This window comes from Magnolia sinica, chromosome 4, assembly GCF_029962835.1.
Source record: "Magnolia sinica isolate HGM2019 chromosome 4, MsV1, whole genome shotgun sequence".
NCBI lineage: Eukaryota > Viridiplantae > Streptophyta > Magnoliopsida > Magnoliales > Magnoliaceae > Magnolia > Magnolia sinica.
In genome coordinates, this window is record NC_080576.1 from 21,184,811 (window position 1) to 21,197,784 (window position 12,974).

At 38.0% G+C, this 12,974-nt stretch overlaps 1 protein-coding gene across 1 annotated transcript; it reads right to left on the reverse strand.

Annotated features, from left to right (window-relative positions):
* Nucleotides 1-1,667: 1,667 nt before the first annotated feature.
* LOC131242729 (protein NRT1/ PTR FAMILY 4.4-like) lies at nucleotides 1,668-7,390 on the reverse strand. The gene is made up of 5 exons (XM_058241559.1): nucleotides 7,012-7,390; nucleotides 6,200-6,417; nucleotides 5,187-5,627; nucleotides 3,627-3,781; nucleotides 1,668-2,801 (listed from the first exon to the last, which is right to left on the reverse strand). Exons 1-5 carry the CDS (start codon nucleotides 7,136-7,138, stop codon nucleotides 1,907-1,909), a joined length of 1,836 nt encoding a protein of 611 aa, XP_058097542.1. The 5' UTR covers nucleotides 7,139-7,390; the 3' UTR covers nucleotides 1,668-1,906.
* Nucleotides 7,391-12,974: the final 5,584 nt, after the last annotated feature.

Below are 12,974 nucleotides of genomic sequence, written 5' to 3' on the forward strand. Positions count from 1 at the left end.
CCAGTAAAAGTCAAACCAATGTAGCTTTTGGTTTGTGATCTATCTAAATGGGTCATGGTTTAGGATGATTTAATTTGAGTTACTTATATGCTGAAAATAATTTATTTATTTATTTTTTTGTGTGCCTGCGTATCAACCAGCACACTTTGCCAGAGTATCAAAAGTTTTTCTCTTACCACCTGAAAAGAACAAAATATTATTTCGAGGGCCTAAACATGCATTTGGCAGAGAAAAAGAAAGAAGCATCCATGGGCCAATATATAATGAGTGGAAAAGGGATATATGATATTCGGAGCTTTTGCTTCCAATGCAGTGTTTGGACACGTTGAATACTTTGGAAGTGAATAGAATTTCCATGAAATCAATTTCCATTTATAACATTATAAAACCCAAAAAAGGTGGAAATATGCTAATTGCTAAGGCCATGTTAAACAACTTTTCATTCTAATATCAATGTTTTAACATTTTCATGCAAAAATATTATCTAAGCCAAACAACAAAATTTCTGTTGGAATTCACAATATTTCATTTCCCAAGGATATTATGTTAGTTTTCTATCTCCATGTTTTGGATTCCTCTATCCAAACACACCAAACTACATAACTTGAGTTAGATGCGGCCTGAAAGGATAATAATATTAGATGAGAAATCTTTTCTTGGGTACACTAAAGTTGCATCGAAGTTCACCGTCGGGTCGATCTATGACCGGGTCCTCACTGTAATTATGATTTCACTGAGTCACCGACAAGCAAATTGCCCATGGGCCCATCTTCCATGGTAATGGCAAACACATTGGCAGCCAGAGGTAATGGGAGGATATCAATGGTGAGGAATGTTGCAGGGGTGGACCTGGCGCCGGATGAGACATGTATGGGACATGTTTCTTTGGAAAGGGGAGTTTGATAGAGAGAGGAAAGAGAACATAGGGACCTTTTATTTTGCCTAGGAGTCTACAATCCTAAACTAATTTCTTTTGTTACTTTTATACAAGTGGCTTCATTCATTCTTCCCTATCCTCTTATCACATCACAATACACTGGCATTTGCTTTGGGGAGAGTCCTTCCTTTCTTAACTAACTAAAGGGGAGAATAAAAGGACTATCATCCCACCACACCCATTTTTCTTTTATTATTTAAATTAGTAACATGGGATAAGGTGCTTTCACGTTATGAGGGGAGGAATCATCTGATCCTTGATACAAGGATACAAGTGGGAACATTTTTGGGTGATCCAGACCATTGATTCTATGAGCCCTACCTTGGATGGACCATGCCTCTAAAATATCTAAGATTGGAGATCCTAACCATCCAACCTTTGTCCTTTTTCTCTTATTCAATGGGACCAGGCACTGAATTTGGTTTCCTACCCGTCTATTTGTGGGATCGCATGGCAAGGGATAGGATTGTTCTGCCAGTCTGGATGGCCATACCGTGGGACCCACTTGTTCAAATTGACAACCTGAAATATGATACAAATCCTATGGTCAAGGGCAATGACATGGGTACATATAAAAAAAGATAAAAAAGGAATAAATGCATTGAATCTTGTAGCTGGAATTAGACCTAACATCCTCTTAGACTTCTGCAATACACACACACACCACACACACACACACACACACACACCGATCAAGATCCTTAGAATCAAATCAAAACCCTCATGACCCTTTGAAAAACCCTCCCTTGAGATAGTCAATTATTAAAGAAAGGACCCCAAAAAAAAGAAGGAAACTACAAAGGTTATATAAACCTGGCATTGCCACTAAAGTGGGCCCCACACAAGACCAACATGGTATTTCTTTCTTTCTTTACTTTACTTTTCTTTCTTTCTATCTTTTCTTTTATAGTTACAAAGTAGTCAAGATAAGTTGAGGGGAAAAATCATCAAAAGACAAGATAATGTTTTCTAAGGTATATTGTCAGCTCCAACATGCTTTGAAGAGGTGAAGCTGTAGTGGGATTCTCCTTCCCCCTGAGAATCATGTGGTGGTGGTGGTGGAGTTGGTGTCAGAGATGGATTGTGAGAATACCATCTAGACCAAAACAGATAGTTGAAGAAATTCAGGAGGCTGAGGCCTGCTAGCAACCAGTAGAAAAGGTCTAGTCTATCCTTGTTCAGGTCATTGTCACTCAGCCAACCTCCACCCTTTGAATTCGACGTGATACTGTTCACTACAGAGACCAGAAGGGAGCTCAGGAAGAACCCAAATGAGTATGAGCAATAGGTCATGGCTGTTAGGAAGGATTGCATCCCAGCCATTGACTGTGTGTAGAAGAACTCGATGAGGCCTACCGCAGTGAACATCTCCGATAGCCCGAAAATTAGGAACTGTGGTGCAATCCAGAAGATGGAGAGTGTTTCTTTGCTTGGGGATGTGGCCATTTCCCTTCTCTTGGTCTCTACCAGTGCCGCTGAGACCATGGAGAATGTGACGATGAAGAGGCCGACGCCTATCCGTTGGAGGGGTGAGATGCCAGAGTTGGTGCCGGTGACCTTCCGGGCAAGGGGGACAAAGATGGTCTCGTAGAGTGGGACTAGGAAGATGAGCATGATGTATGGGATGGATTGGAGGGAAGCAGGTGGGATTTGGAAATTGGATGTGAGTTGGGTGTTCATGGCACTTCCTTGTTGGACAGAGAATGTCTGGAGCTGGGCAAGGATGGTGTTGAAGATGATCGTGCAGGCGAAGATTGGGATGACGGAGAGGATTATCTTGACCTGCTCAACTTGGGCTACGGTGCATAGCCTCCACGGGGTTTCCTTGCCGTCTTGGAGTTTGATGCAGGCCTTATCCAAGAACCTGAAATTTTGTAGAAATCATTGGAAAGGAAAATGCATGAGAAGAATTCAGTCTACAATTAGTAGCATTGTCTATGTAACTTAAGACATGGATATGGATGTCTGATGTTGGCAACTTAAAGAAGAAGAAGAAGAAGAAGAAAAACAACAATTCCTATAATCATCCATATATATGAATTATGATAAAGATTCTAATATGAGTAGGAAAGATTTTCAGGAGATGGTCAGTCCTTTTTTTAAAGCAACTTGGCTTGAATCGATTAAGAGAGAAAAATGAAGTAAAATACAAAAGAATTTTAAGGGCTCGTTTGGGAGCTAGTAAATGGAGGTAAATGAGAAATGAAATTCGAGTTGAATGAATTGTGAGTAAATGGCTTACTCAGTTGTGTTTGAATGGGAGTAAATGAAATGCATATGAAATCCAAGAATACTCTGTGATCTGCTTTACTCTGATTGAACTATAGGATTATAAAATTTCCCAACATTAATTGAACCCATGATCTGTTTTACTTGCGCATCTGTTCATTAAATTGAAAGAGCGAGGTTATGGTGAATTTAAACAGAATCTTAAGAACCCATGATTTCCTATTTTGTGGACAGGCAATAAAAAAATCATTAGAACACTGCTGAGTTTGTTTTTGTTTTTTTTTTCTTTTTGTTTTTTTTGAATTTTAAGAACCCATGGCTAGTCCAAATATGGCAATTTGTTTCCTAAATCATTAAAAAATTTGACATTGTTGATTTTTCGAAAATTCCAGAAACACACAACATTTCCTGCTTTGGCGACTGATTGTCACAGTCACTATACAGGCAAACACGTACGCACCTGAACTTTTCGTTGTGAAGGAGGTTTCCACCATGAGAAGATGAATCGATGCCGCTGGCAAAAACGCGGTTGGCAGCATTGTTCCGGCTTCCATGAAGCATCTGTGCATTAGATGGGCAAACCTGCTTTCTCTTTGTAATTGCAGCAACAAAAACCTACAACACAACAAAGCAAAAAGAAAGAGAGAGAAATACAATCCAGTTAGATATTACAGAAGCTAAGTGTAAGCGTGATGTAACATCTAAAAATTCGTAGACTGAAAGGAATAAAGTTTGCAAAAGGCAACAGTACATTAAAAATCCACTTTCAACAGCAATTGAAGACTTTCATGTTAAAAAGAAAGGAAAAAAAAGAAGAGAGAGAAGCACATACAGATATTCCAAGAGCCATGTTTCAATAAAGATAAACTTGACCCAAGAAACCATTCTGGATTAGAGTACACATAACCCCCAAAAGTGAAAAAAGCTATTTCAACAAAAGATAACCAAAAGCCAAAAAGCTATTCTTCCATCAGGATAAAATAATCCAATTAAAATCCCTCATTTTCATTCAAAAGGAGATGTTTGCAATCAGGACTAAAACAACATATTAACTGCCCTTATTTAACATTAACAAAAACCCATATTCTAATCCTAATTAACACAACAAAAACCCAAGAAAAAGATAGCTTTATAAGTTCTTTAAGTTCTCAGAAAAGTACATATAAAGAAAATGTTATTTAATCTATATAGAATAGGGAAGAAAACTGTTTCTTATTATCACAAAATAACCCAAAAAAATGACCTTAATCACCATTATCATACCCAAGAAACACTCCTAAACAGTGTAAGCAGAAACCTGAGAAACTAATCTTTTCATGATATTTGAATGATTCAAGTAGAAGGAAGTTCTTTAACTTGTAAGAATAAAATAAAAGAAGGAAAGATCAATTCTCATAAAAATAACCAAACACAATTCTCCAATCAGCTTAAAATAACTGAGGATTAGAAACCCGAGAACAGTTCTCATAAAGAAAGAAGAAAAGGGCAATTCTCATAAAAACAACTAAACAAAATTCTCCAAACAGCTTAAAATAACTGAAAATTAGAAACCCAAGAACAGTTCCCAATCAGCATAAAAATAGCTCAAGGAAAAAGCTGATCTCAATCAGCATAATCACAATCCCAAAAGGCTACTTTTCATAGAACTGAAATGAAAGAAAGTCATCTAAGAGAAAGGAAATGCTACTTGTAAACCAAGCGTGTTCCGACGTGGCACATAAATGAGATCCAGTACATGCATCGAGTGGGCCCAACGGAGAATGTGCCCTAGTCAAATGAACATGTTAGTCCACTCCTCGGCTGGGCCACAGGTGCAAACAAACAATGAACACCTAAAAAGATTAATCAACACTCCACATTGAATATACACAAGTGGACCATCCTGATTTTTGGGCCAGAACATATTCACCATGGGCTTTACTGATGAATGTATCCAACACATATGAGCCACGTCAGCACATGTGGAGCACTTGGCGCTTGCAAAGCATCATTTAAGGAGAAGATAATGAGTCCATCTTACTTGTGCAATTGGGGTGAGGATGCTGCCTTGAGGAGGCTTGTTCCTGTAAACAAGTGTACCAGAAATCAAGCTGATCAATCCCATGGCCATGGCAGCAGCCGACACTCCAAACCCCACATCCATCCCCGATCGCGTCTGGACCCACACAAGGACGGTGAGGGCGATGAGCTCTCCAACACAGAAGCTGAAGTAGGCAGCATTGAAGTAGGTGGAGAGCTTCCTTGATTGCTGTGGATCTTCCTTTCTGAACTGATCAGCCCCATGAGAGATCATATTAGGCTTAAGACAGCCACTCCCTAAGGCCACCAGGTAGAGAGCTACAAAGAAAATCAAGGCCTTAATGCCTTTGGCTTCAATACAGTTCTGTCCTTCAGTTGCTATGTTGCATTTTGGTGGTCTTAGTTGAGGGAGATGGGCTTGGACTGATAGTAGTATGAAGCCCTGAAAGAAAAGCCCACCAAATACATTACACATGCAAGTAGTATCTCTTTCTTTTTCTCTGTAATCTTGTCTTTTCTCCTCACAATTTTTTTCAAGTAGTTTGTTTGGTTTGGTATTCTGATTATGTCATGTTCTACAAATGTTTTTTTTTTTTTTTTTCATTTTTTGTATTGATCAAAATTTCAGATTTTTTTTTTCCTTATTTATTTATTTATTATTTTATTTTTACGAATTCAACCCTCTCTCACACTCTCAATAGCATTGTCACTATCATTTGTCCTTTTTTTTTTTTTTTTTTTGTTTTTTCTCTTTCTCTTTTTATGCATGAGTTTTCGATTGATTACAAGTTCTAGTCTCATTGTCAGAGAAAGGGAGGGTTGGAGCTGTCATTTTCTTTCATAACTTCTATGTCATCCTTACGTTTATAAATCGACCCTGTTAGTAAAATAAAAGATTTTAAGTAAGACATTAATCTAAATATGAAAATAATAAAAAAGGATGCTATAGAAATTGAAATCTTGGAATTTGAAAGAGAAGACTAGTAGTAGAAAAAGGGAGAAAAGAAAACTTACTGAGAGCTCCACAAAGCCAAAGATGAGCATAGTCCAAAAGCTCCCAAGATAAGAATCAGAGAGGAACCCACCAACCAGAGACAAGAGAAAGACAGTCCCTATAAAGTTCGTGACTACGTTTGCAGATTTTGCCAGAGAGAAGTGCATATCATTGAATACATAGGTTATGAGATTGTTTCCAACTGCAGCAATTGCCATGATTTCGAATGCTTGAATGCCTGGAAAAACCAACCAGTCACAAAAAAAAAATTAAAAAATAAAATCAAAACCCAATTCATATCTTCCAATCTAAGAAAAATAAATAAATAAAATTCATCTTCCTATCTTCCTTCAAAAAGCTGCTACTTCCCCGTTTCAAAAACTGAAAGCCAGAAATAACCGCGAAACCAAAAAAATAAAAATAAAAACCCATCTGAATTTTCACTATTAAATTAAAGAAAAACCAAATTCACAACAATAACTCTCCTCAATCCACTGATTCTTTAAAACCCTTCTTAATAAAGAAGAAAATTCAGTAGGGAACTGAATCAGATCTTTGTAGGACTGAGAAAATTAATTGCCATAAAGCTAACAATTGAAAGTCACTAAATTGAAAATTACATAGAGAAACCAATCTGTAAATTGCAGCACAATGGCCTCTTATTGACGTCTTGATGACATCATTAATACTAAGTACACTGAAGGATCCAATACTTCATAAACAGGAAGTTTTCAAGAAAATTTTGAAATCAAAATAGCACTTCAAGCAGACATTTGAATGAGAGAGAGAGAGAGAGAGAGAGAGAGAGAGAGAGAGAGAGAGAGAGAGAGACCCAATACAAAGACAGCAGCTCTCATGCCTCCATGCCTATTGGGCTTGCAGGCTCTGCCTCTCCAATCAACTGAGACCTCAAGGGGAATGGATTCTCCTTTGAAATTCTGTCTTGTCTCCACATCCATCTCCTTCTCTTGGATCTTCTCTCTCTCTCTCTAGTGAAAGAATCTCTTGAAAGACTCAAAACCCAAGTAGAGAACAGAACCCAGTTCTCCTCCCAAGAAGACCTCTTTGCTGAATACCATACAAGTTGATGTACTTATATATAATAACACCTTAGACAGAGAGAAAGAGTGTGATGATGGGGTTTTGGAACTGTTATGGATAGTGCAGCTTACTGTGGACGGGTCAGAATCTGTTGTGCTTTTAAGCAAACACTAACACACGCTCACAGAGAGAGAGAGAGAGAGAGAGAGAGAGAGAGAGAGAGTTTTTTAAGAGTTTTTTTAATTTGTGTATCTTTATTTATTTAATATTTGATTCAATTGCTCAACAATTGTAGCCATTGTTAATGCTTTCAGCTATATTTACAATGGACGCGGATTAGGTGGTTTTGCCAACACCACCCCCACATTGGTGTGTGATGTGTTGGCCATTGTGGGGCCACCATGGTGTATCTGTTTTATATCCACGCTGTCCATCCGTTTTTCCAGCTTCGTTTAGGACATATATAAAAAATTGAATCAGATCCAAAGCTAAACTGGTCCACACCGCAGGAAACAGTGGGGATAGTGGCACCCACCGTTCAGATCTTCTTAGGGCATGCTATAATGCTTTTTTTCCATCCAAACCTGTTGATAAGGTCACACAGACCTGGATGAAGGTAAAACAAAAATATCAGCTTGATCCAAAACTTTTGTGGCAGCTAAGAAGTTTTTAATGGTAGATTTAATCACCACTGTTTCCATTGGTGTGGTCAATGAATTGAAAAAATGGATGAACGGTGTGGATAAAAAACATACATCATGGTGGAGCCCACATAACTTTTTTACCAGCTACCTGACTGGTGTAAGGTCACCGGCCATTCCACATATCCCGTTTTAGTTTGTCTTTATCTAATTTAAAATTTGATTACATTGCCTAACAATAGTAACCAATGTTAATGCTTTCAGTTCCATTCACTACAAACAATCATAAAATGACACGTGTCTTTCACACCTTTGGCTACGGTCCCACCTTATTCATATCCAACGCCGATATGAGGCCCACCATTTTTTTACTTGATGATCGTATTTGATTAGTAATTGTTTCTTGTGGTGTGACCCACCTGAGCTATGCATCCGGACGAGAGAAAGGTGCGCATGACAGAGTGGATGTCTCACAGAAAACATTGTGGGTGAACAGACGATCCATCAACTTCAGTGCCCAAAAATCTCTCACTCGTGAAGTGGCCCACTTGAGTTTTGGACCGACCTTTGGTATCATGGAGTGAATGTTTACCGTTGAAAACTTTTTTGGGACCCTAGAAATATTTATTTTCCATCCACCCTGTTCATGAAATCATGTAACACTGTACGAAGGTCAAAGACAAATATCAGCTTGATCTAAAACTTTAGCTGCAGCATGCAGGTGTTCAATTCCTGAAGCGGATTGCGTGGAGTGTAACTCCCTGCGCTAATTTGAGGTCTACCATGATTTATGTATTTTATCCAGTTCGTCCATCCATTTTACCATATAATTTTAGTGATGGAACCAAAATTGAAGCATATAAAATCTTCAAATGGACCACACCACAGGAAACAGTTGAATTGAATTTCTACTGTTGAAAATTTCTTGGGGGCCACAGAAGTTTTGGATCAAGCTTATATTTGTTCTTTCTGTTCATCCATGTATGTATTATCTTATGAATAGGTTGGATGACAAATAAAAATCACTGTGGGGCCTAGAAAGGTTTCAACGGTGGAAATCATTATCCCCACTGTTTCTGGTGTTATGATCCATTTGATCTTTGGATATGCTTCAATTTTGGGCTCAACCACTTAAATTAGATGGAAAAACGGATGGACTGCGTGGATAGACCATATAAATTCAAGGTGGGCCCAATTGAGTTTACTCAGTACGGTAATAGCGTACTGACGCAATCCGATTTCTTCAATTCCTTCTGCTTTCTGTGCTGTGGTCTGCTTGAGCTTCGTGCTCTAAAATAGCTAGCAAAATGGGGGCAGACCGCGTTGGTAAGACACATATATCATGGTAGGGCTCACGGAACTTTTCCACCGGCCACCTAGCTAGTGTACGGATTACCTGCTAATTACCAACGCGTTTTTGTTTGTTTGTATTTGACAGATTTCATTGCTCAACAATAATAATAATCAATGTTAACGCTTTTAGCTATATTAACTCCTAGCAATCACAGAATGACACTTGTGTCTTTCACATCGCTGGTCAGCTTATTCATCTCTCAACCCTGTGTCTTTAATCTATTTGAAATAAAGTACGTTGATGGCATCGACGGATCACTCGATCAATCCCATCGACCGTCTACTTAATCCTGTTGAGAAAATATGAAATTCTTTTAGTTATTTGTTGGATGGTTTATAGAGTGCTACTTGATCTATTGAAGGTGGCTTTGATTCCATTGGCAAACTCTTAACGGCTGTTAATCTTATCGAAGGTTCTATCAACCGACGTGCATGATTTTGTTGAAGTTCATTTTTTGTTTTCTAATTCAGTTGTAACTTTATATACAGGGTTATATACGGGGAATTAGGGTGAATCATATACAAGAAGTTTCTAGAGCAAGAGGGAGAGTAAAGTTAGGGTTTTGTGAAGAAATCTTGGGGTTGTACGAATCAATAAGTATATATATCCATCTCTTGTAATTTCACTTTCATAGTGGATTCGCCGTCACTTTGTGCCATGATTTTTTCCCCAAGGATTTTTTCATGAAAAAACTGTGTGATCTCTGTGTGTTTGTGTTGCATTTGATTGTCTTATTTGATTGAATTCGTGTTTGCTTTCGTGCAATCCCAACAAGTGGAATCAAAGTAAATGTTGGGGTTTCGAGTTCTAATATGAAATATGTTGACAAAAGAGTTCAACGTGAAGTACGAAACAGAGAAATTCACTGGTAGAAACATTTTTAAACTATGAAATGTTAAGATGAGAGGATTTATAGTTAAGGAAGGATTGCAACATGCTCTCCTTGGTAAGGCGAAGCGTCTTATATTTATGAGTGATGAAGAATGGGATGAACTTGATGTGTGGACTACAAGCTCGATCTAATTGTGTTTAGCGGACAATTTTGTTTACAATGCCCTGTATCAAAACACCTCCACAGGAAGATGGACGAAACTAGATAGTTTGTACTTGAAGGAATTCTTAGGCAGTCGTTTATATCTTAAGAAACAATTCTATAATTTTAAAATGACAGATGTGTCTGATATCAAAGAACACATGGGCATATTTAACGAATTGCTTTAATTATAAACTGATGAATGAGGATGTTAAGATCGGAGAAGAAGATCAAACCATAATTCTGTTGAATTCGCATCCGCCGTCTTATGAAATCTTGTAGACACTTTGATTGATGGTAGCGATACCATCGATGTTAAAACTACTATCTTAGCCCTTCATGAGAAGTAGTTGAGAAGGAAAGATAGTGGTAATAGTACTTCTACAAATGCGCTGATTGTTAGGGAAATGAATTTTTAATGGGATGAAGGGGAATTTTCAGTCTAACTGTAAATCGAAAGGGAATGATAAGATGAAGTGCTGGAATTGTGGAATGACAGGGCACATAAAGAAGGATTATTGGAATCCTAAGACACAAAAGGGAGAGAAATATGATAATATGCCGAAGGAAGCTAACATAGTAGAATCCAATGAGGAAGCCGATGGTGGTGATGTTCTAACCGCATTAAAATCCGAGTATCTCAGCAACGAGTGAGTTTTGAATACAGAGCCCTCATATCACATGGCTTTTCAGTGAGATTGGTTCATTAGTATAACAACGAGTGAGATGGTGGACATGTGTTTATGGGCAATAATTTTACTTGTAAAATTGTTGGTGTTAGTTCAGTGCGCCTTAAGATGTTTGATGGGGTAAAGCTTATCCTAACAAAGTTGAAACACGTTTCAGACCTCAGGAAGAACATGATCTCTCGTGGGTCATTAGAGACACTTGGGGTACAAATTCATAGGTTTTGATAAAGTCTTTAAAGTTTCTGAATGACACTCATAGTAATGAAAGCACAGTGGAGCAGCAACCTTTACAAGTTGATCGAGAATACAGTATCGGGTGGAGCTGCAACGTCTGTTGTGGAGTCTACATTGACACATTCGTGGCATGCACGTCTGAGCCACATGAGCTTTGATTCTTGTATTTGAAAGTGTTGATTTTAATATATGCGAGCATTATATATATGGTAAACAATCATCATTAACTTTCGAGATTGGAAATGATCATGTTTATAAGGGTGTAGTAGAGTATGTACATTCAGACTTATAGGGCTCATCGCCCATTGTTTCTGCTGGGGGTCATTGTTTTTTGTCTCATTCATAGATGACTACTTTATGAAAGTATGTATTTATTTTTTGAAAATAAATCTGATGTGTTTGCCACATTTAAAGTGTGGAATTGAATGGTTGAGACATAATACAGTGAAGCACACACCAGAGTAGAATAGTGTGGTAGAATGAATGAAACTCTCTTAGAAAGAGCCCGAAGCATATTAAGCAATGCTGGATTGGACAATGAGTTATGTATTAAGTCCGTTAACATGACTTATTATTTGGTAAATCGATCCTCGTCTACACTGATAGACTGTAAGATTCCAGAAGAGATATGGAGTGGTCATGATGTTGACTAATCATAGTTGTGGGTTTTTGGTTGCGATGCTTACTCTCATGTACCATCAGTTGAGAAATGTAAGCTCAATTAAAGGGCAAAGAAGTGTACTTTTGTAGGCGATAGTGATGGAGTGAAGGAATACATGTTGTATAACCGGGTCACTAGAAAAATCATAATTAGTTGAGATGTCAATTTTGATGAAGATTTCTTGTTCTACAAGGATGAATACAATGAACTGGAGAAATTAGTAGTCATTGATGTGAAGATTGAAAAAGTTGATATACATGCAAAGCCTGAGCCATAGGTAAAAGTACATGAGCAGATGGAGCAACCACCTCCCAGAAGGAATCCGTTAAGAGGTCGCAAATTACCAATCAAATACAGAGATGACTTGAATATTACATTCACCTTCATTTTGGATGAAGGGGATCCGTTTACCCTCCAAGAAGCACTGAATGACCCAAATACTGATAAGTGGATGACGACCATGCATAACTAGTTGAATTTTTGCATAAGAATGAGATATGGAGCTGGTGGAGCTTCCACTGGAGTGTAAAATAATCGGTTGTAAGCAAATTTACATCAAGCAGTAAGAGTGGTTCAAAGTAAAGGGGTTAAAGAATAAAATTTGTGGATTAAGGAGGCCATTATACAGCCTAAAACAGTCACCTAGATTATGGTACAAAAGGTTTGATATTTTTATTATGGGTTAGCAATTTACTAGAAGTGAATATGATCATTATGTAGGGGTGCACACGGGTCTGTTCGGTCCGGTTCTGGGGTGAAACCGAAACCGAACCGTTCTTAATGGTTCTACAAATTATGGAACCGGAACTGGACCGTTAGACCGTGAAAAACGGTTCAGTTCCGGATCGGTTCCACGGTTCTAATGTCGGCGTAAACACTTGTGGAAGAATTTTATTACAACACAAGGATATGATTGTCCCATCACTTTGATATTGGTCTTTTGTTACACCTTCATGGTTATATCTGATGAATGAACATTACATATCATCGTACATATGTCACATGTACGGTATAAACCAAGGAGAATAAATGACCAAAATAGAGGTGATTCTTATCTATTTGCTACAACAACCAAGCCCCAGACTGCAATCCTGCACATTTCATGTAGGACCTTAAACAATGAAAATCACAAATTAGGGGAT